We start from the raw sequence: 23,419 nt of genomic DNA, 5'->3' as shown, positions 1-23,419 counted from the left end.
AGGCAGGTGTCAAAAAATGTAGAAAATAGAAATGTCAATAGTTTATTTTTTATCAATTAACAAAATTCTAAGTGAGTGAACAGAAGAAAAATGTAAATCAAATCAATATTTGGTGTGACCAGCTGAGTAGAAAATTATTTTCAATCCAAAACAATAACATATTTGACCCGGGTCTCATGGTCTCATTTTCAACTATTTTTAAACTGAGGTGGGCAGAACAGCAAGGACATTATCTGAAAAAAAAAATGCAATCAGCAATCTGTATGCAGTGATCAGATTTGGCTCGTGGTACTGCTCTTCCATCTGTCAATCTTTTCACAGAGCTTCTGGCAGTGAAGTGTGTGGCTCAACCAGCCATAGTCATTAACACATTCTCCTGATTAAAGACTGATAAAGTCTTTGAAACTTTCGTCTCCCCAAAGCAAACATAGCTCTCGCTCTTATCTCTTCCTCTGCTTTTTTCCTCAGTCTCGCTCTACCTGCCCAATATCTATAAATAAGCAAGTAAGAGAAGTTTCAATGGTAACATGTCTACAGAGATTCGTCAACTGAAATGTGCTTGTACTGTAGAGGAGGTTCAGAAAGTCACTGAAGCATGCTGGTCTCCTTATCTGCTGTAGGTGAAGCCGTAGTCAGCGTAATACGCTAGAGTCAATATAGTTCAATCCAAGACCCAAGCATTACAGTAAAACCTCTTGGAAATAATGGTCTTCGCATGCACACACACCAGACCTGAGGGTTAGGGGTAGGGTGGACCTGAGGGAACTGGGCCTACCAGCTCAGAATGATGTACAGTGCAGTCTATACGTATTTGGACAGTGGTACAATTTATGTTATTTTTGCCCTGTACTCCAGCACATTGGCTTTCAAATGAAACAATGATACGCAGACTGTCACCTTTAATTTGAGGGTATTAACATCCGTGTAGGATGGTGATCTTCTTTTATATATAGTCCCCCAATTTTATGAGACCAAAAGTAATTGGACAGCTTCTCAGCTGTTTATGAGTAGTGAGGTGTATTCAATTGCTTCTTTAGCACAGGAATAAGAAAGCATTCGGTATTTAGTTTTGATTCCAGGCTCCTGATTGCTTTTGGAGTCTGTTATTGGCGTTTGTCAACATGAGGACCAGGGTTGTGCCAGTCAAGGAAGCCATTATGAGGTCTGCGAAAAGATCTGCTTCATCTATGCAAATTTTTTGTGAACAGTCATTACCCTGTCCATTCCCCTAAATTCAGTGACATTTCAGTTTATGCTGGATTTTGGTCAAATATTTAGACCTAATAATTGATTTGAATGGAACTTCATTGATCAGAATAGTTCTGAGAGATTATTTTAAGAATTGTTTATTCAAATAAAACAATGAATAAAAACATTTCTTTAAATTTCTGAGGTTAATGTATTGGCCTTTGCCAAATTGATATTGCAGATTTATATTTATTTCAAGTTTCTTTTTATATGACCTGGAATAATTCATTGCAATTAAGCCAATTACATATAAATGCATGTGATCTTAAGCTCCTTTTGTCAGTTAAAAAAAGTGAAAATAATCATTTCCTTATATCAAATAAACAAAGCAGCTATTTAACAAAAGACTAACAGAAAATTGAAAATATATGGCTGGAAAAAAAATCCAGATCAGCATATTGTTGAATCAAACCAAGTTATTTGACAAAAATAAACTGCAAGCATAACAGCTGAGCCTGGGATAGGTTGTGTGCATTTGAAGCTACAGCACTGGCAAAGCTGGAACAAGACAATCATTGTACTGCCGCCCTCTAGTGGTACTCATCAACATAACACAACTCAATGTACGCAGTCCAACGATTGGCTGGTGAAGATGTACTGACCTCAATTGTTCGTGCTACATTACTGTCTTTTAACATGTAATTGTACATCATGCATAGCCATATCAAAATGTGTTGCACAAGTGCAAATAATGTCTCAATATTGGCCCACATCACCCTTCCCCTAACCCACACATTTACTAGCTTTGCATGACTAACACAGCTCTGTACCACAGCACTGCATTATTTCTCCATAACATTTGAAGACAGTTCATCATCCTAAAAACACATAAAATAACGGTACAATTGAAATGGAGTAATGCCAGGCCTTATATAATGCCATATTCAGGACAAGCCGCTTCATTTGTACTACAGCGGTTTCCGGGAGAAGCAATAGGATATGAAGTCATTGATATTGAACTTGATTGAGGCAGTAAAGTCTAGGGCTAATGGTCAATCGTAACGGAAAAAGTCCAGTTCTGTAGCTAAGAGGAAGGGGAGCCATCTAACCCCTCTCCCCCAATTCCCATTTCACAGGCATCACTCACAGTTTCCTGGGGCTTCATTTCCTTCAATGAAACAATCTTTAGCCTGTAACACCTGGCCAAACATCTCAACTCAGGGCCAGGGCAGATCTTTAATCATATCATCATGGGCAAAGAAACACCAAGAGCATGTAAGAGTGCCAGGACACATCTGCAAAACAGACATTCGTCACTTAGGCTGTGCCTGCTGCTACATATACCTGCATGTGTCGGCCAGGTTTCTATTTTAAGGAGTAATCGGTTTCTATGAATCAGTCATTCTTTCAGGAGGGAGTGAGAGCAAGGAGAATCCAGGAGCCTCTCGGTGTGCGATGGGTGCGGGCGCGGAAGGCGAACATTGTATCCATGTGAATCAATGGCAACCTCAGCTCCAGATTGCCACACCAAGGGTGAGGAAATGTGTCTTTCCCACATATCATGCTATGGTCTGGAATACCATGGTGGGTCCAGATCTCGTTGGCTCCCCCGAAGCTTACCTCTAGACTGGAATGGCTGTCCACAATTTCATAATAACACAGGGAATAAAAACAACAAAGTTCTTAAAATCGTCTCAAAGGCACGGTCCCGACTCCCACACATTCCACCTACCCCCGGGACTGCCTTCCTAAGGTTCCTACGGTTTTGTCTTTTTCAGTGAAGGGACGGCTCCCGGCATGGTTGGTAAGCACCAGAAGATGGGTGTACATAAGTCTGAGGGGCGGGGGGGGGGGGTTACGGTCAGAGCGCCACACGAACGCAGGGGTGTTTGAGGCAAACAGGCAAGATCCCGCGATTGATCTGGTGGAACTCCACCAGCTGCAAGAGGTCGATGAAGAGGGTGACACCATCGTCCATGGTGTAGTACTTCCTACCCTCGTCCTCGCACTGTGGGGGAAGACAGGCCAGGAAGTTACCGCCAGCCACAGCCATAAACGCACGACTGATCTCCACAATGACATGCAAATACTTTTTTTGGATTAAAATACTTTTCAGTGCTCAATTGATTTTGCCTGGTGCAACTGAGCCAACCAGCAGGACCAGAAGGCGGGGTTTGCACTTTTTGAGAGTATTCCATAGGTTCCATACACCAGAAAAGCTCAGTAAAGCATATATATATATATATATATATATATATATATATATATATAGTATTTCAATCAAAAACAGTTAAGTATTTTACCCAGGTCTGCATGAAAAATGCACCAACATTTCAGCACCGAGACACCGAGACACTAACACCAACCGAAATCTTGGCCTTCTTTTAAATCACTTTTAGGCTAGCTTCCATTTAATCATCAAGTTTTTATCTTTTTTGCTCCATTGTAACTTAAGGTTATACAGTATATATTTTTTTTACTTTTAATTTCTGTGTTATCTCACTTCAGCTTTCCGATTTTATCATCTATTTTTATCATTTATTATCTTATTTACCTTTTCTAAGCTTTTCATGACGCACTTTGTAACTGTTTTGATGTGGAAACCACAAACCGACAACCTGAGAATTTCAATAGTAGGGCTGAACAGACGAATACAGTAGATGTCCTTGACGGACAGCCTAGGCCCAAACCTGTTCCCGAAGATCTACTGCCCTGTAGGTTCTCTCCGCAACCTGAACAAAGCACACCTCATCGAACAGCTAGAGATCGTTGAGCTGCTAATTAGCAGAAACGGGTGTGCTAAACCAGGGTTAAACTGAAAAACTAGAGGACAGTAGATCTCCAGGAAAAGGGTTAGGCAGTCCTGGCCTAGGACATCAAAATGAAGAACTGAAATGAAAAACAGATGGATGTATGATCAATGAGAACCAGGAAGGCTGACATATGAGAGGAACATCTGAGATAAACAGACCAACTCACTGGGATGACCAGGTAGTGCTTGGTCTTCAGTTTGTAGCACAGGGACAGGACGAAGCACTGGGCATGCTGCTGGCTCTCCCGGATCAGGAACATCCTGCACGCCCACACATGCACACGTTTGCAGTGAAAAAGTAAGTAGAACACAGTAGAACCTCAGAATGAAGGGTCTTATTATTTCAACCAAAAATAAGCCAACAAGCAGATGTACACACAGAGGTACACAGTGCAGTGCAATGAAGCTTGAATCACACACAACACATAACAATAACACACTCACCCATCCACCAGCCCCTGCTCCTCAATCAGTGCTTGGGCCTCCCTGCGTGACACTCCCCCATGGAACCAGGGCTGGGTCTGGTGAATCGCTACAGAATCAGGCATCAAAAAAAGAAAAAAGAGAAAATGGATCCAAGCCCCTCACTGATCAAGTACTGCACCAGATTTTTTCTTTCCCTATGTATAGAATGGGGACCAATTAACTTGTTTGATTAAACAATCAAACAATTACTGTTCAGGTACTGTCCTCAACTGAGCTGGGTCTAATGCAATTGTTTTGCATTCAAATACTTTTCTATGCTTTACTGAACTTGTCTGATATATTGGAACCTTTAAAATACTCTAGATGTAACATTGCAATGAGCTTGACTATTGCCGGAATAGAATGGGAACGTTGTGTCGCTCGCGGAGGTTCCATGACATATCTTATTTCTCCCAGAAACACAATTGTTGTTAGTCATAGAAGTTTAAGGCAAAAAGCACGTCTTTCCATGATGGACAAAAGTGATTAAAAGTAGCATATCAGCATTGAGTCTACTCATATTATTTACTAGCGGCAACAATTCTTTGAAACTTCAAACACTTGTTACTGTCACTATGATTGAGCATGTTATTTCAGTAATTTCCCACAGCTTAGCATGAGATATTTGTTAATTTCATACATTAAACACCCAGCCTTAATTATTGCATGGCAATCATATTTAATATGAATAACCTGTTTGATGATTTCTTGGAGTTGAAATAGTGTGATTTTTGTTATTTCAAATTTCAGAGCCTGTGTCTCTGTCACTTAGGCCTGCTATTTAGAGGCTGATAAATTTTGCACCAAAATCGACCCTTGTTAATTGCGTGAACTTGGTAAATTCAACGGAATACATAACCAGCCACACTTATATCTCCAGCCTTTGATGTGTGATCCACCCTTAAATGCATATGAATTAAGGAGAGAAGCGCTGCTTGCGATGACTCATCTAGAACACATGCATACTGCAGTTCAGGCCCCGTGTGCCAGTTTCATACATAAGACGCATGTTTCCTGGTCAGAATGCATCATATGTGCGCCTGAAAATCACCGCAGAAGGCTTAGTAAATCTGGCCCTATGTCTTTGACCCAAGTCTAACTTTTTTCCCCTGTAATTCCAATAAACAGAATGCCAATTTTATGCATAGCTATTTGTGAGGTGGGTCATAGGTCATGGATTGTTGTGATGCCCGTGGCCGGTTGGGTGAGAACATGCGGTGGGACTCACAGGTGCTGCGGAAGCCTTGGCAGGTATTTGGCAGGCTGTAGCGCATGGCTGTCTTCTTCTGTCGAAGCACAAGAGACAGGACATGGCACCTGAGCATATATATAGTACACGCACTAAACCGATAGACACACCCCCACTTCATAATTTTCCTTCTGTATGTATATCTATAACAGTCTTTTCATGATTTTCATACCATTTTATTTGATTGTTTAATAGGCAAGGTTTTCCATGTGCTTTGTTAAGGTTAAGCAGTGTTTTTTTTTTTAAGTCAAGTATCTCTCTCTCTCTCTCTCTCTCACGCTCTCTCTCTTTCTCTCTTTCTCGGTCTCTCGGTCTCTCTCTCTCACTCACTCACTCACTCACTTGCTCTCTCTCTCTCTCTCGCTCTCTCTCTCTCTCACTCGATGTCTCCCTCTCTCACCCTCCAGGTTTGCCCCTCCTCATGCTCTGCGCTCTGGGCTTCTCGGGGGTTTTCAATCACTCTTCCTCCTGCTTTCCCAGAGAAATCCATGGCCACCAAAGATGCTTCTGACACACAGCGCTGACAGGGAAGTTGTGAGAGCAAAATGCAACATTAACATCAAAGCACATTTAAATGTGATTTACAATTGGTCACAACCATTTCCACTATATTGCACCGGAGGGCAATTTGTCGGCAATGCTGCAGTAAGCTTACAATTTGAATGAAATAAAGTGGTATTCCTGTTCATATTCCAGACATGCTCACTTTATGCATACAGCAGCTGGCTGAAAGAGGAGCAGCGTAGTATGAGGGCACTGGTGCTGAACTTGATTAACAAACACAATTAACATGCCTGAAAGTGCAATCATGCAGGCAACAGATCAACACCTTCATCTGTCTGCCCACCAAGATAAAAATGTAGGCTAATTTGAATTACACCGTACTTAGTCATTATCTGAGTCATAATCAACTGAACAATGTCACATGTGCACAAACACACACACACACACACACACACACAAGCGTACGTCTCTAGTGGCGTTCTCACCTTGGCACCCTTGGCACCTTGACGCAGCATGACTTCCTGCCTGCGTGTGGACTGGGAGAGCTGGTAGTTGCACTGGAGCTGTTTTCCATACTGCCGCCACAAGCACCAGAAACAGTCGCAGAGTTAGAGAAAGATCACACACATACTATACAGTGCAGTCCATAAGTATTTGGACAGTGGTACGATTCATGGTCCGTACTCCAGCACATTGGATCTGAAATGAAGCAATGAAACAAACAGCCTCAACTTCCTTTACTGTCATTGGCACAATTCCGGTCCTCATGTTGACAAGCACCAATAACAGACTCCAAATGCAATGAAAAGCCTAGAATCAAGACTAGATACTGAAAGCATTCTTATACTGGCACTAAGAAGCAATTGAATACACCTGATCAGAAAGAGCTGAGAAGCCAACTGTCCAATTACTTTTGGTCCCTCTAAATGAGGGGACTATGTATAAAAAGGGATATAAATACCCTCAAAAGGTGACTTTAACCTCATATTTATTATTTAATTTCAAATCTAATGTGCTGGAGTACAGAGCCAGAAGAACAGAACTTGTACCACTGTCCAAATATTTACGGAAGGCACTGTATCAGGCAACGTGCCTGTAGAGTGTGGGTTAGAATGTAAAGCGGTTGACTGTAATGAGAGTGGGATATGCAGGCTGGTCAGACTCTCATCCTCCCTCACCTTGAAGAGTCTGAAGGCGGTGGTCCAGCAGGTGCGTGTCTGCCCGTTCTCTGCACATAGGACCTTCATGTCCCGTGACCGCACACGGTTCTTGGAAGGCTGTGACAGAACCCACAACAGATCTCTTTCAGTAATGCTTCTTGACAACACACAAGAACCAATTCAAAGTGGTTCTAGCAGTCCTGGGGTTTATATCTTCTACATTCCTACTCCCAAGAAACTCTCTGACCTTGTTTGTACTCATATCTGATACAGCTGACAAGTTGGATTGCTGAATATCTGAGACAGATCTAAGATAATCAGACAAACTCTGGGGTCAGGATAACATGTTGGAACATTTACATTCAACGGGCTTTGTGTTCAGTAATGCGGTTCTGTATTCTGTAGTGTTTGTCAGTGTCCTTCCAGGTTAGGGTTCTACAGCTTTCACCCAGGTTCTCCACTACTGTTCAGCATTCTACATTAGCAGTATTCAGCATGCTAAAAGGCTGCAGTGTTTAGGCCTAAAGGCTCGACAGATGGAATGTGGATTGGTCTGCATTACCTTGATGCAGAAAGTGAAGTCTGAGGGGGCCCCGTAGAGCTTGCGACCGTTAGCAACAGTGTAAATGTTGAGGTCTTCCAGGTCGGCTACACACTGTAGGTGACGGGGCTCCTGGGAAGAGCACACAGACGGGGGGGGGGGGGGGGGGTCATATCTGAGGAATCTCTCCCCCTCCGGCCCACCTTTATGGTTTATATGCAGTAGTCGTCACTCCTTGCCGCGTTTCCTCATTGCATTCAAACTACAATGCCTTTGCGATGGGGATGGGAGGGGCTGCAATGTCAATCTCCTGCCCCCTCCCCACCAAGACTGTAATCAGTACCAGCGCTGGAACTAATTACGGTTTCGGCGACTAGCGGTATCAACCCACATCAAAACCGCTAATTAAATCGTCGCTCAGTGGTGGCAGCCCACAAGCAGTCATTTCACAGCATCGCACTCCACAGTCACGTCGGCCTGGAGACAAGGAAGGGGAGGAGAAAGAGGTTAGACTATGGGAGAGGGCGGAGAAGCAAGGTGGTGGGACTGACCTTGGAGGAGCCCTTGGTGGAGCAGTAGAGCCCAGACCTCCGCAAGAAGAAGCACACCCTCTTCCAGGGCTTGCGGGTGAGCTCCCGGACATGGAGGAAGCCCTGGATCTCCGGACAGCTCCCCGAGTTCAGAAGATTCTGAGAGGAGGGTGAGGGCTTCCATGAAGGCTTATCAAATGTAACTGTACATCTGTGTTAAGTTCACCCCCACAGCTATGATGCTATGTTGCATCCACTAGAACATTAACATTAAAGAGAAAGAGCCCTACAATTGTTTGGCATCAGGCTATGACAATTCACAGCAATCAAAGAGTCTTATTAGCCACACTGATGCCTCCTATTCATGCCCTCTACTCTATATCATTACAGTATACATATGTATTCTGTTAACTGACTATATTAGCTGCTAGTCAGTTTGGGTTGCTTCCATTTTATCTTTTATTTTATCTTGTTTATTAATTTCTGATACTTTTATTAGTAGTTAATTTGACAAGTTTGACTATAGATATATATATATATAATTATTTTTTATTTATTTATTATTTATTTATTTTCTTTTGTATCCATTTTCTGTGAAGCACTAGGGTCTACAAATGATTTCTATGAAACATGCTGCAGAAGTCAAGTTTATCATTATTACAGAAAGGTATTCCCCACAATTTTACAACACCTGGCCTTGAAATAATGTCAAAATTGTTTGCATCAACTAGCTAGTTTAGGTTTTTGACTTGGATAGCTAACACTGAACAATGTTGAAGCTTGATGAACCAGATTGTATGGGTCTCACTATTGCTATTGTAAATGTACACATATTAAAATGGTTAAACTTGGTTCAATATTTCGTTAAAATTCAGTACAGTAATAGTCTTGTACTTACATCCTAGATTTGTTGGGAATTAAACTCAATTGTGATTTTGACTGATATTGCCATTGCTATTGCTAAACGCTATAAAATATTTTTGCTGCATGAAATAATCCACTATATGTATAGTCATGCTCATCATACAAAATCTACAGGAGATGTCATTGGTAATCTCTCATCAGTCAGTTCAACACAACATACCTCATCTTATTCACCACATTCCTCTTTTATCTCCATCTGTCAGCTCATCTCTGAGACCCTTTCATAGGACTGACCAACTTTCTCACCTGTATGAGTTCTGATGATGTCATGCCCTTTGTGACATCAGCACTGTCCGAGATCATGTGCTCTGGGAAGAATAACTATACAGAATAAAGGAAGAAGACACAAAAAAACAGTTTAGAACAAGATGGTGGCACTAACCATCAAAAAGGAAAGGAACCCTCTTAATGTTTCTACTGTTCCAGAAATTGAGACCTGTTTTTATACAATTGTGTCAAAAAATAATTAACTTAACTGAACTTAATTTGGAGAAATTAAGAGCTCAATACCACAGGCTTCTTAAAGAACTCATATTTGGCGTAATTCTTGCGGAACAGGAGCTTGTTGTCGCCCTCTAGAGGCCAGGTGGCCTGTACCTCAACCACTGTCTCGTGGTCCTCCAGGCAACGTTCTGCAGACACACACATGCAGTTACACGACACACAATTGACAACTAAAAGATCTTCAGGAGGAAATGAACTTGGAGCTTGTTCTTTAACCTCCTAAGACCCGCACTCTTTTTTGGTATGCATTTTTAATTTCTCTTTGCTATTTGGGCTTATTGGGACCTGATAAGTATAAAAACTAAGCATCATCTTTTGACATGATGTAGTTTTTGAGAAAAATGATGTCCACATATGTGGAAAAATGATGTCCACATATGTGGTCTTAAGAATGAAGTATTATGGTTGTACAGCCCAAAATGTGGAGTCCACGCATGTGTACGCCAGGTCTTAGGAGGTTAAAAATCTGAATGTAATCTGATACTGCATTATGATTTATATTGGGTACATATTCTACATGACTGCAAACCTGATAGAAGCATACCTTGTGCATTGTTATGGCATATCTGTAACAATTTAGCGAACAAAGGCTTACCCAGTCCCAGGGCCGGGTGCAGCTCGATTAGAGCCCAGCTCTCCTGGTCGACGCAGTGGGCCGTCTGAACAAGCATGTGGCAGACGTCCCTGGCAGTGGCCCCCGCAGGCACCCACAAGGACCGGCTACGGCTGTCCTCCCCAAACACCTTCACCACCTGTGAAGACACACAAAACACCTTCACCACCTGTGAAGACACACAAAACACCTTCACCACCTGCGAAGACACACAGACAGGAGTCACTGCGTGGCACATGCATACACAGACAGCACCGAGTGACAGGCAGATAGGTGGCATGAAACAAAATGGAGGGGCACAGATGAACCAATAGACAAAGCACTTGGGACTCAAAATCAAACATCTGACGAGACTCAACATTGGCAGTGTTAGAGGTAAAGACAGAATGCAGCGCCCTCCTTTTTCTTTCTGTTTCTCCCTCTATTTTCCTCTCGCTCACTCTCTCTCTCACTCTTTTGCAGATTTCCCCATTGGGCTGATTGGGGTTGGGTTGGCACCACTTGGCAGACAAAATACAGGCAGCGGGCCCACAGAGCAGGTCACCACAGGGTCACAGCAGAGTTCACACTGCATGTTCACTGTCGCGCCGTCTGGCTATCTGTCATCCTGCTTTGTGATAGAAACCAGTCTGACCTGAATATGTCGTCTGTCAATCAAGAAGCCCAGGCTTGTTCTCTGACAGCCAGGGGGTAAGGTTGATGATAAGAGAGGCATTATGCATTGTTCATTTTTCCCTGTTGCTCGAAGGGCTTGTCTAAGTTTGCCAAAAGAATATTCTACACATTCTTGGAAAGACTCCCCCTGTGATTTAATATCCTTAGTTTTCTTTATTGCATTCTGGAGTTTGTTTTTATGAGACACTGGGGAAAAGAGGGTTTTGGTGCAAAATTAAACTGCACCACCTGCACGCAGTTATCATAGAGCTGATTAGGGATTCACATTTTCATCTTCAATTTCAGTTTTCCCCATATTTTCCCTCCCTACTTTCATTCCTGATGTTATTTTTCTCTTTACTGAGACATGTAGGGTTTACAGAAGGAAATTGGAAATATTTTGTAAACCACTTATACGTATATGTGAAATGCGCTGGAGAAGTTTATTCATATTCAGTACCGTTTGTTCAATAATATAGCAATGTTAATATCATCCGTTACCATTATCCGTATATCACATTTTACCACCATTTTCCAAAATACCATTGAAAAGTGACCCCTAAAAGCCCCAACAAAAGCAAGCCTGGGGCAACAGTAGCAAGAAAAAAAACTCCCTAGGTTGGAGAGGTAGAACAAATCATTGGGAGGAACAAGACCCAAAAGGAGGAGCCTAACCTCCTCTAACTGGCTCAGGGTGTGGGTTTCAACAACCAACATGCTCAAGCAGTCAATTTTCATGTTAATATATTAAAGGCAGCTAGGTGGCTGTCATGAAGTCCAAAGTTGCAAACGTAGGTATGGCAGCGCTTCAGCGCCTAGGACAGTTCCTCTGTAATCTTTTCCAAGAAGTCCTCCCTGACCAAGTTGTTACTCAGTGGCAAATACAGTGCAGTCCATAAGTATTTGGACAGTCATACAATTTCTGCTCTTTTGGCTCTGTACTCCAACCACATTGGATTTTAAATGAAGCATTGAATATGAGCTTAAAGTGCAGACTATCACCATTAATTTGAGGGTGTTTAGATCCATATTGGGTGATCAGTGTAGGAATTGCATCCCTTTTTATATATAGTGCACCCAATTTAGGGGACCGAAAGTAACTGGACAGTCAGCTTATCAGCCCTTTCTGATTAGTCAAGTGTATTCAATCACTTCAAGTGCAGGTATAAAAAGCTTTCTGTCTTGATTCTAGGCTTTTGAATGCCTCGGGAGCCTGTTATTGGTGTTTGTCAACATGAGGACCAGAGTTCCAGTGAAAGTCAAGGAAGCCATTATGTGCCTGAGTAATAATAACAAAAAACAGTCAGGGTCATAGGCTGACTGCAATGAAATAGACTAGATACTGAAAGCTTTCTTATACCTGCACTAAAGAAGCAATTGAGTACATGTGATTGATCACAAACAGCTGTCAAGTTGACTGTCCAATTACTTTAGGTCAGTCTGCACTTTAATCTCATCACCATTGTTTCATTTCAAATCCAATGTGCTAGACTACAGAGCAAAAAAACAGAAATTGTACCACAGTCCAAATACTTAAGGACTGCACTCATGGATACCAAGGAAGACAAGCTGGCTGGCAGTGCATCCCCACTTAATGTCATGGGCTAGACTTTAAAAATTGTTCTACTCCTCTCCAAAAACTATTGAACTGTCGAGAAGCCAGCAATTACAGGCCAACCATTCTTGATGCCAGTGGTTTAAAAACTATAGCCTCTGAAACCCACAATTACATAAATGTATGCTATCTTGAAATGCTCTCTGTCTGTTAGAACATATGTATATCTTGTTTAATTGGCTTCCCCAGTCTTTGGAACAGCAATGCTTTGCCATTTACCAAAAAGTCACAAATTCTATGTAATATTGACATAGTTTCTCCGGACAAACGGTAGTTAAGGAGTGTCAGCATCTTCCTCTCTGGAACTCTCGCTTCCTCACTGGAACTCTGGGTACCCCTTCCAGCGTGCACTGCCGTTGTTAAAATCTGATGGTCTTTTGTGTTGGCATGTACAAACATATGTGTGGGTATACATATGTTTGTACATGCCATTTCAGAATATATACAGCACAGGTAGTAAGTATTTGGACAGTGGCACAATATACAAAGTTTGTCTGGCTCTATACTCCAGCACATTGGATTAGAAATGGAACAATGAATATGAGGTCAATGTTCAGACTGACATCTTTAATTTATTTACATCCATATGGGGTAATCAGGTTAGGAATTGCATAGCTTTGTATACATAATACTTCCATTACATGGGCCCAAAAGTAATTAGATGCTTGGCTTCTCAGCTGGTTCTGCTTAGTTAGGTATATTCAACTGCGTTCTTAGTACAGGTATAAGAATGCTTTCTGTAGGCTTTTGATTGCATTTGGAGTATGTTATTGCCATTCAGAGTTGTGTCAATGAAAGTCAAGGAAGCCTTTATGAGAAATAAGAAAAAACAGTCAGAGACATAGGCCAAACAATAGGCTTACCAAAACAAACCATTTGGAACATCATCCAGATTCAGCAGTATTCAGACCGTGATATAGATTTCATTTTAAATTGATAAAATTCCCATATTTTTAGACATTTTTGCAAATTTATTAAAAATTAAAAATATATAAATCTCTCATTTACATGCGTATTCATACCCTTTGCTGTGGCACTCCAAATTGTGGTCAGGTGCATCCTGTTTGCTTTAATTATCCTTGAGATGCATTTAGAACTTGATTGGCAAATTTAATTGATCAGATATAGTTTAGGAAGCCACAAACCTATATGTATGATGTCCCACTGCATGTCAGGATAAAAACCAAGCCATGAATCAGGAACTCTGTGTAGACCTGTGTAGAACTCTGTGCATAGATCAGGGCAAGTGTATAAAACTAATTCTAAAGCTTTGAGTGTTTGTGAAGTCTTCTGTGGAGATTAGTCACCGACACATCCACACCCGCCTCCTGAAGAGTGTTTCTGATCTGACGGACAGGTCTTGGGGGTTTTTCTTCATAATGGTGAGAATCCTTTGGTTATCATATCAACTGTATAGGTCTTCCTTAGGCTACCAGCCTCTTTGCAATCACTGAGCACATCTGTGCGCTCTTTCTTCTTAATGATGTTCCAAACTGTTTATTTTGGTAAGCCTATTGTTGGCATATGTCTCATTTTTTCGTTTTTCTTCTCAGAAACAGCTGAAACGCCAACTGTCCAATGGCGTTTGGTCCCCTAAAATGGGGCGACTACGTAAAAAGAAATGGATGCAATTCCTACATGGATCAACCAATATGGATGTATTGTGACATTGTATTCATGGATTCATTTCAAATCCAATGTGTTGGACTATGAAGCCAAAAGAATAAAAATTGTAGCACTGTCCAAATAGCTACTTACTGCACGACTGCACTATATTTGTTTAATCTCAATATGTGCTTACCTACCTATATATGCATACAACATGCACGTGCATTTGTTATGCGTGTGTGTATGAGGCATGAATACACATACTGTGTACATTTGCAAATCTGTATGTTTGCATACTTATACATGTACACTCAGTGACCACTTTATTAGGAAGACCTGTACAACAGCTTGTTAATGCAAATATTTAATCAGCCAATTGTGGCAGCAGTGCAATGCATACAGTCATGTAGATACGGGTCAGGAGTTAATGTTCACATCAACCATCAGAATGGGGAAAAAATGTGATCTAAGTGACTTTGACCATGGAAAGATTATTGTGCCAGACAGGGTGGTTTGAGTATCTCAGAAACTGCTGATCTCCTGGGATAAGTTTGCAGAGAATGGTGTGAAAAACAAAAAACACCAGTGTGCAGTAGTTCTGCAGGCAGAAATGCATTTTTAATGAGAGGTCAGAGGAGAAGGGCCAGACTGGCCAAATCTGACAGGAAGGTGACAGTAACCACACATTACAACAGTGGTATGCAGAAGAGCATCTCTGAACACACAAGATATCAAAGTTCTAAGTGGATAGGCTGCAGCGGCAGAAGACTAAAAGAAGTCTAATAAATACCGAATAAAGTGCTCACTGAGTGTATGTGTTTGCATGCATAACAGTGTGCTTGCGTGTGTGAGGGTATGTGTGCGTGCGAGTGCATCTATGTGTATGCACAGGCACGTGTGTTGGCGGGCGTGTGCGCTGTTCACACAGTCGCTAAGCCGTGGCACTGAGCTCAGGCGGTGGTGCTACACCCCAGGGCTAGCAGCTGAGTCTGCTGGCAAACACTGCCCCGCTGACAGCTCATCACCCGCAGCCATTAATTACCCAGGAGCCTCAGCCCCGGGAGTGACAGGGCCCCCGAGGGCCGTGGAGCAGGCGACACGCCACGACATTCCTGCACACCGCACCACCGCCCCACCCCGTGTTCCCACTCAGAATAAACACCAGCCCCCACGCTTTCCCAGCATCCTCTCTGCCCTCACCACGGTCCGCAGGTGGAGTCATGGTGGCATTTCTTTTTATTTAGCATTTATGTTTTGTCTCTCTACACTCTAGAACACTTTATTATGTATTTATTACTTATTTTCTAGACATCTACTGCTGTAGCCTATCCACTAAAGAGTTATGATGCGTTGTGTGTTCAGAGATGCTCGTCTGCATTGTAATGTGTGGTCATTTGACCAGTCTGGTCATTCTCCTCTGATGTCTCTCATTAACAAGGTGTTTCTGTCTGCAGAACTGCTGCTCACTGGATGTTTTTTGCACCATTCTTTGCAAACTCTAGAGACTAGTCTAGAGACTAAATCCCAGGAGATCAGCAGTTTCTGACATAGTCATGGTCAAAGTCACTTAGATCAAATTTTTTCCACATTCTGATGGTTGATGTGAACATTAACTGAAGCTCCTGATTTTATGCATTGCACAGCTACCACACATTTGGCTGATTAGATAATCGCATGAATAAGTAGGTGCAATAAAGTAAAAATGTTCCTAATAATGTGCTTGGTGAGTGTATTTGTAAATTTTTACTTGTATTATTCTTTTCCTCATCTGTGAGTCAGTAAACACTCCTGCTTTATCCAAATGTAAATTTCTTTGAAGGAACTATTGTATTCTAGATCGTTATTTTATTTCACTGTAATGAACAATGGAATACAATGAAATTATTTTAGCAGTGATACCCCTTATCCAGGACTTATGCAAAACAAGGGACATGGAAAAAGTACGATCAGAAAAGAAAATACTCGATGTTCCAGAAAAACAAATAACAGTGTAGTGAATGGTTAACACGTCACCCACATCGGTTTTCATGAGAAACAATGTTGTCAAAACCTTAACCATTCCCATGCTAAAATAAAAAACTAAAAAGATTGTCTTTTCTTTTCTGATCTTAATCTGTCCCTGTGACCCATGACCTTGCACAATAATTTTGGTGTTCTTTTGATTTCTCTAATAACACCACAAAATGTAAGTAACGGCTTAAGACCTGTCCAGCTGGCGTGTGAATCAACACGGTACATTCAGTTCCTTCATCTCTCTGTTGGCAGAGGGCTGGTCAGAGACCGCTCAGCCAACACAAAACATTCCCACAATGCCGCACTGACACTGAGGCATTGCGATAATGTTACGGAGCGCCAGGGAGAATATGGTGTGTGTGGAGCGGGGGTCTCCTCTTGCGCTGCTCGCGCACCCAGCCTCGCTCTCACTCACATGCGTGCCGCTCGAAGGAGGGAGGCCCTGTCCGAGAGGGGAGCCAACCAGGACAGGGGAGTGGGCTGGGCTGCAGAGCTCTGGAAACGGATTGGGTATGGATGGCAGCGAAGAGGTCTGCGTCTCCTCCCCTTTGGACCTGGAAGACGTGGGACAGATAAAGGGTAGCGTGTGCTGGCCTATCAGCCCGTTTGTCTGTTTTCACTGTCTGCATCACAGGTAATAATGTTAACATTATACTACTGGAGGTCAAAGCAGAAGCAAAGGGGTGAGGGAAAAGTTACAGGTTCATATATTATATAAAACTGAAATGAGTATCGGTGAAAGGACAGACAAACAGACACACAGACAGACAGTCAAAATAATCCGTCCAAGAAATACCGTCACAAATAAACATATGTGATGATGACATAATCATATGGCATATGGCAACATGAACTAACAACTTTATGTAAGTCCCTGGGTGGATCATGTATCAGTGATGGCAGTCTCTTCTATAATAATCAACTCAGGCAGAATTCCTTTTTGTCCAACTGAAGTCCTCGATGCAAGTTCCTGGGCATGCACTTTGCACTTTGTTGTATGTCACGCCGGATAAGAGTATCTGCCAAATAATGTAATGCAATAATGTAATGCATCAGATAAGGAGTTTGTATGGCCCTACATAGTAAGTGAACTTTGTGTCAGTGAGTCAGTCCATCCCTCATTCTCCCGGTGCATGTACCTGTTATGATTGATGCTGACGGGCATGGACTTGCGAATAGGTGGGCCATCAGGGGCCAGAGGACTCCGGGTCAGGCTGGTGGAGTCCTCCTGTCTGTCGGTGCCGCTGTCTCTGTCCGTACCATCAAAGACTTCTCTCCAAGGGCCCTCCACCTCCATGGCATTCTCTGAGACAGAGAGGGCGTTCAGAAGTTCACCGGGCATCAACACATGCAGTATGACATCACAGCGACTCTCCCAAACCGGGTATTAAATATCTTCTATACTGCGCAGGATTAAGTGCGCAGTCACACCCATCGAGGAGACAGAAACATGGCAAAAACAATGAGACGCGTGTCGTGATGTAATTACAAAAACAAAAACAACGAAACCAGTTTTACAGCTGAAAGTAGGTCTGTATGCATATGTGTGTGTGTACGCGTGAGTGGAAGAGAGAGGACGTTTGTGTGTGTGTGTGCAAGAGAGGGAGGGTGTGTGTGTTCTATGTGTTTACACTGTCAGGTGTTTTCCACTGCATGGTAGTATCAGTGTTTCTGAAGAAGTTTGGAAGGCTGCCAGGCTGTGTATGTGTGCGTGTGTGTGTATATCCCTCAAGTCAGTGTACCTGCATCAACACCAAGTCTACCCCCTGCCACAACATGCCCATATAAACAACCTGTGTTGCTCCTCATAAAACAAGAGTTCCCCAGACGAAGATTACTTCAGCTTCTCGTTTTACAGGGTGACTTTGCAGTGAACCAGGAAACCGGGCGAACGGAATGAGAAAACACGGAGCCGCCAAATACGCGCGTCTCAGTGTCCCTTTCTTCGACCCTCCATTAGACAGAAACAAGATACAGCTGCAGAGTGAGCAGCTAAATTAGACGCATGCTGGTGTTATTCTTAGGGCGGCCGGCACAGTCCGCCGGGCTTCCTTCAACGACTCGTTTGTGCAGGACGGCGGGGGAACCCATGTCTCTTAACCCTTTCAGTCACAAGCCCAATTACAAGTGGCTCCACCAAAATCCCAAAAGGGTTTTGGCTTTAGTTGTGAAAAATTAGTAGGGGTTCAATAGGGGCTCAATACAATATTATAGCTGGCATTGTGATTGGTGGAAAAGGTATAAGGTCGAGTATGCCATATGGCCCTCTCGGCATTTCATGGCAGTTACACTTGAGTGTCTTATGGCGCTCTTGGAACTGAAAGGGTTAACATGTCACTGCTCTGAATTCAACATCCTTGCATGCAGAGGAGCTCAAACCTTTGTGAATATCATGCTCCTGGGGCCGTCGATTCCAGCCCTCATAAACAAAGGGCGCTCCCTCCAAGAATGGAGAAAAAGTCCAAAAAGGATTTAAATAAAGTGCAAGTGGAGGTCCTGACAGGTAGATGTTCGTACAGAAAGCAGAGTTAGGATGCTTGCAGACAGGAGCAATCGAGAACGATCACTCGCATGGTGACTCAGAGGTACGGGCTCTTTTTGCCACTGCAGGTAGGTGGCCCTCACCTCACCGCCTGTTGCTATGCAGAAAAAAAACCTGGGTTTTATCTGTCTGAAGAATGCAGGCTAGTTGCACGGTCTTGCAAGGAACAAATTGCCTGGATTAGGTAAGCAGGGTGAGGTAATTGCCCTGATGCCTGGATGGCAATCACCAGGGGGGAACAGGATGTTAGAGCTCTCTGTTGGAGGCTTCACAAAGGTCCATTGTGTTGGAGACAGCTGACCTGTGCACCAGGTGACACTGGCAAGCTCTACCGTTTCTGTTTGTTTTTTGCATGTATGTGTTACATGGGAGCATAGAGAGTGGTATTCAGCAATTAGCATTAATAATTCACTGGGGGGGATCGCTGGAGGTCTCTGTGATTTAATCCTGGGTAAAGAAAGGAAGCAACAAAGTCAATGCTACAGTCAAGTCCCAGAAATCTGTTCCAACAATCACTGTGCCCCCTGCTTTCCCCACACATAAGCACAAAGTCGAAAGCATTCAAATACAAATCTCAAAAATCTCTTATAACATACACACAGCAGATGAACACTTATATTGGCCAGTAATTACAGTGTATACCCCACTTTTCACTGTTTTCTCTGTCCAAGCTTTCTCAGTCGAAGCTTAGGCAGAACCAGCTAAATTTCTTTCTCCCTTTCCAAAGACGTGTGGAAAAACATCAACCAAACATGCATACAAATGTGTCTTCCTCCCTGGGCAGAGGTGATCACAGGAGGCAGTTGGTACACAGCCCATCTTGGAGTTTACAAGCGGGCGTCACTGCGGTTGACCACAGTAACCACGCGGGAAACAAGAGAATACAGGAATGCAGAAGAAAAGCTACAGTGCGTAGCTGCTCACCAATCTCACATAGGAAAGGAGTATGTTCCGCCATCAACCTTGTTCAGATAACAAGAATATTTCTAAATCTAATTCTGCAGTTCAAAAGGTCCACACAGACAAGCTTTCTATTACATTACATTACATTATTGGCATTTGGCAGACGCTCTTATCCAGAGCGACGTACAGTTGATTAGACTAAGCAGGAGACAATCCTCCCCTGGAGCAATGCAGGGTTAAGGGCCTTGCTCAAGGGCCCAACGGCTGTGCGGATCTTATTGTGGCTACACTGGGATTGGAACCACCGAACTTCGGTGTCCCAGTCATTTACCTTAACCACTATGCTACAGTCCGCCCCCTGTAGATCTACAACACAATAAATTGTGCCAAACATGAAGCGGTCTGAATACTTTCTGAAGCCACTGTATATAGGCGTGTTATCAGTGCTGGTGGTGGTCTTGGGTGCTGGCTGAGTCCGGGTCCTGCAGCGGCTGAATGAAGTCCTCTCCCCTGTACAGTCCGTAGTGCAGCTGCTGGCCCTGGGCTGCGGCCCACACCATCTGCGTATCGTTAAACCGGGCCGCCCACCCGCCTCGGGGGTCTACCACCACCACTCCGCCCAGCCCTTGCGCCCTCTCCCACATGTAGGCCAGGGCCTCGTCTGACGCCTCCTGGGCAGACTTCCCTTGCTCCATGTGGAAGAGGATCAGCCGGGACAGGGTCACCGTCATGATGGCCTCTCCGTCCCCTGTTGGGGACACTGCTCCCAACCGATTATCCGCGTAGCCGCCACTCCCCACACAGGCGCTGTCCCCCACACGGCCCTCCATCTTGTTCTGTATGCCCCCTGTATGCCCCCTATGTGTTGCTATGTCTTTAAAAGGAAGCAAACTTTCTTACTTGCTGGGATACGGGTAGTCCAGAGGAGCAACTGGTCCTGCTTGGCTGGCCGTTATCAGGGTGAGTGTGAACGCACACATGCCCAGCTCCTCCGTGTGTAAGTCAGAGCTCCGTGGAGCGCGTGCGTTAGCGTGCCCAGCTCCTCCATGTGTAAGCCTGCCCATGACGAGCGGCCGCCCCAGTGGTCAGCCGATAGCGCGTCTATTTTTAATTCCTGTTTTGGGATGAACGGGCCGAGGCCTGTTATTACCGTTACCGTCCTGGGAGCGCATGCCAACGGTATATCTCCCAGCTGGGCCATCTGGTATGGCTTTACATTCCTGTCCTTGTTTTACCCTGTTTTTTACTGTGCTTCAACACACCTGAAGGGAAGCTCCAGCATTTTTGACACGGCTGAAGCGGCCTCCTTTGAGCACCCCCACCCCGCGTTTACCCCACACCCTGCGCTTCCCTTCAGCTACTCGGCTACTGCCATCCCACGGAGAGGCCTGCAGACACACTGAGACAAGCGATTTCACACCAGGAGACAGACTGGTTGTTTTAACAACAGGGCCTTTCTGACATGTACGGTTGCCAGAGCTGTGACAGAAAACTGCTGATACAAAAGTTCAGTGTGTTCACAGTTAAAAGGTCATAGGTTCAGAGTTTTGCAAGTTACATTGGACCAATTTTGCTGTTTGGGACATTTTTGGCTACTCCTGCATTTAATTTCATGGGAAAGGGCAAAAGAATCCTAACAATGGGATTCATTTATGTTCACAAAAGCTTTTGCAGAAGTGATTTGTTACTTATATTTGGAATGACACAGGTGGATGGTTTTTGCGGTGATGAGGGAGTTGTGAAAGCTGCCCAGGTGTTTTGTCAGCAGTGAGAGAGATGACATCATCCTGAAGAGAGTAGCAGCAGTTCCCAACATGCACCTTGCTCATTGTATGCAGGTACAGTAAAGAGTCGTGGAGTACAGTAAGTCCTGGGTGAAACTCAGACAAAAGGGACAGCTAGTCCCAGCCCCTGTCTGACTCGCAGCCAACACGCCTCATATTGAAACTCACCACCTCCCCTCCCCCGGCTGACACCACACACACACGCACGCACACACACACGCACACACACACGCACACACACACACACACAGACTCGCCCCACACACTCTAGTTCTAATTTCACATACAGGTATACTGAAATACATAAGCACAAAAATGAGCTAAAATGAATACACACACAAACACAGACAAAGCTAAGAAAAAGATCAATACAATTTAGTGAACCGCTAAAATGGTCTTATTGATTCTATAAAACCTAAATCAATGATATCTCTAAGACAAAATGATGTAAAATATAATTTCAGTCTCACCACCAAAAAGGCAGATTGCACAGCTTTGACTGGACATTGGTTCGGCTGTGCCTTGTTTGGTGTACATACCAGCAGTTAAGATCTTATCTCCAAATCCATCAACTCCAGGCTTCAGTTTACACTGTTAACTGCTAGGGGACATGGGATGATGGTGATAACCGATATAACAGTCATAGTGTAACATTACACCGTTACAAAATACATCGAAATTATGATTTATTTCTGCTTTAGTTTTAAATTACTGCTTCACAGAATAACATTTCATGCAGTGGAGTGTGTTTGTGTGCCTTTGCCTCAGTTTATGTGCATAGGTGTATGTTTGCACACAAGTGTAACTACCTTCATGATGTCTGCCGGTGCTTATACAAACGCAACTACAAGCACAATTAGCCACTGCAGCTACCATATGATGCTGAACTGGCCAGCACATTATACATAAGGTCATTTTACACTACAACGCAACTCGCACAATTGCAACTGTAACTGAGCATTGACCAACGCACCCCGACAGAATCAACTTTACATTGACTCACATTTGTGACATCTCTGAACATCTTATATACTATTTGAATGTCAAGGTGATTTAATTGCTCCAGCGCGGTTTGAGCATTTGCAATTCGGCCTACAAAGTGAAGGTTGTCTAAATATGTAAATTTAAATATGAAAAAATGCATTTCACAGACATTGCCAATAATAATTGTATAAAAATATGTTAAGAGTTGTCCACAAGTTATATTTGAGTGAAGCTCCAATGGTGATTTTGTCCTAAATCGCGTCGCACACACCACGCTCTTAACTTAAAATTTAATTGGTGCGAGATTTTTGAAGCACTAACTGAAGTACAGAACCTCAAATCGCCCCCGATTACTTATAGAGAATACGACGATACGATAACGTTTCAGTGTACGTCGCCATCATATCATGTGGTCCAACGCACACGGATATTCGCAGCAATCAAATTTGAAACCACTTACCTTCTGACAAGGTGAGGCAGGTAGTTGCCTACACAGACGGTGGGGTTACTGATCACATACAACCGGGAGATCCTGTTCCTTATCCATTAAGTAGCCTCTCCCACTGTCGTCACCATTGCCCAGCACCTTACACGTGGGAGGAGCCATTAACTCACCTGGCAGGTGAGCGAGCAGAGCCCTTCACGAACGCTGCGACACAGCGCCAAAATGTTCGTCTCAGTATTGAGCATTATACACTACATTTCAAACAGCAAGACTGTGTCCTATTTAACTCGTAGGCTACATCATCGGTGTATTGTTATATTGCATTGGGGAGAAAGTTTGGGAACAGGGGACCACCAATGCGTCTATTTTTAAAATATAGGC

The 23,419-nt window shown here is 43.4% G+C and overlaps 1 protein-coding gene across 1 annotated transcript; it reads right to left on the bottom strand.

The window, feature by feature from the left end:
- Nucleotides 1–1,330: 1,330 nt before the first annotated feature.
- Nucleotides 1,331–23,186, bottom strand: grb7 (growth factor receptor bound protein 7). Its single transcript, XM_061231582.1, has 15 exons — nt 23,054–23,186; nt 17,520–17,685; nt 16,796–16,934; nt 10,473–10,629; nt 9,884–10,005; nt 9,620–9,694; nt 8,471–8,608; nt 7,941–8,051; nt 7,397–7,495; nt 6,704–6,793; nt 6,115–6,234; nt 5,694–5,751; nt 4,445–4,532; nt 4,168–4,261; nt 1,331–3,196 (listed from the first exon to the last, which is right to left on the bottom strand). The coding sequence occupies exons 2-15, from the start codon at nt 17,675–17,677 to the stop codon at nt 3,050–3,052; spliced, it is 1,596 nt and encodes a 531-aa protein (XP_061087566.1). The 5' UTR covers nt 17,678–17,685; nt 23,054–23,186; the 3' UTR covers nt 1,331–3,049.
- Between the last annotated feature and the right edge of the window lie 233 nt (nt 23,187–23,419).

The sequence above is a fragment of the Conger conger genome, chromosome 2, assembly GCF_963514075.1.
Source record: "Conger conger chromosome 2, fConCon1.1, whole genome shotgun sequence".
Taxonomy (NCBI): Eukaryota; Metazoa; Chordata; class Actinopteri; order Anguilliformes; family Congridae; genus Conger; species Conger conger.
Note: the sequence above shows the minus strand (reverse complement) of the source record. Positions and strands in the feature narration are given on the sequence as shown.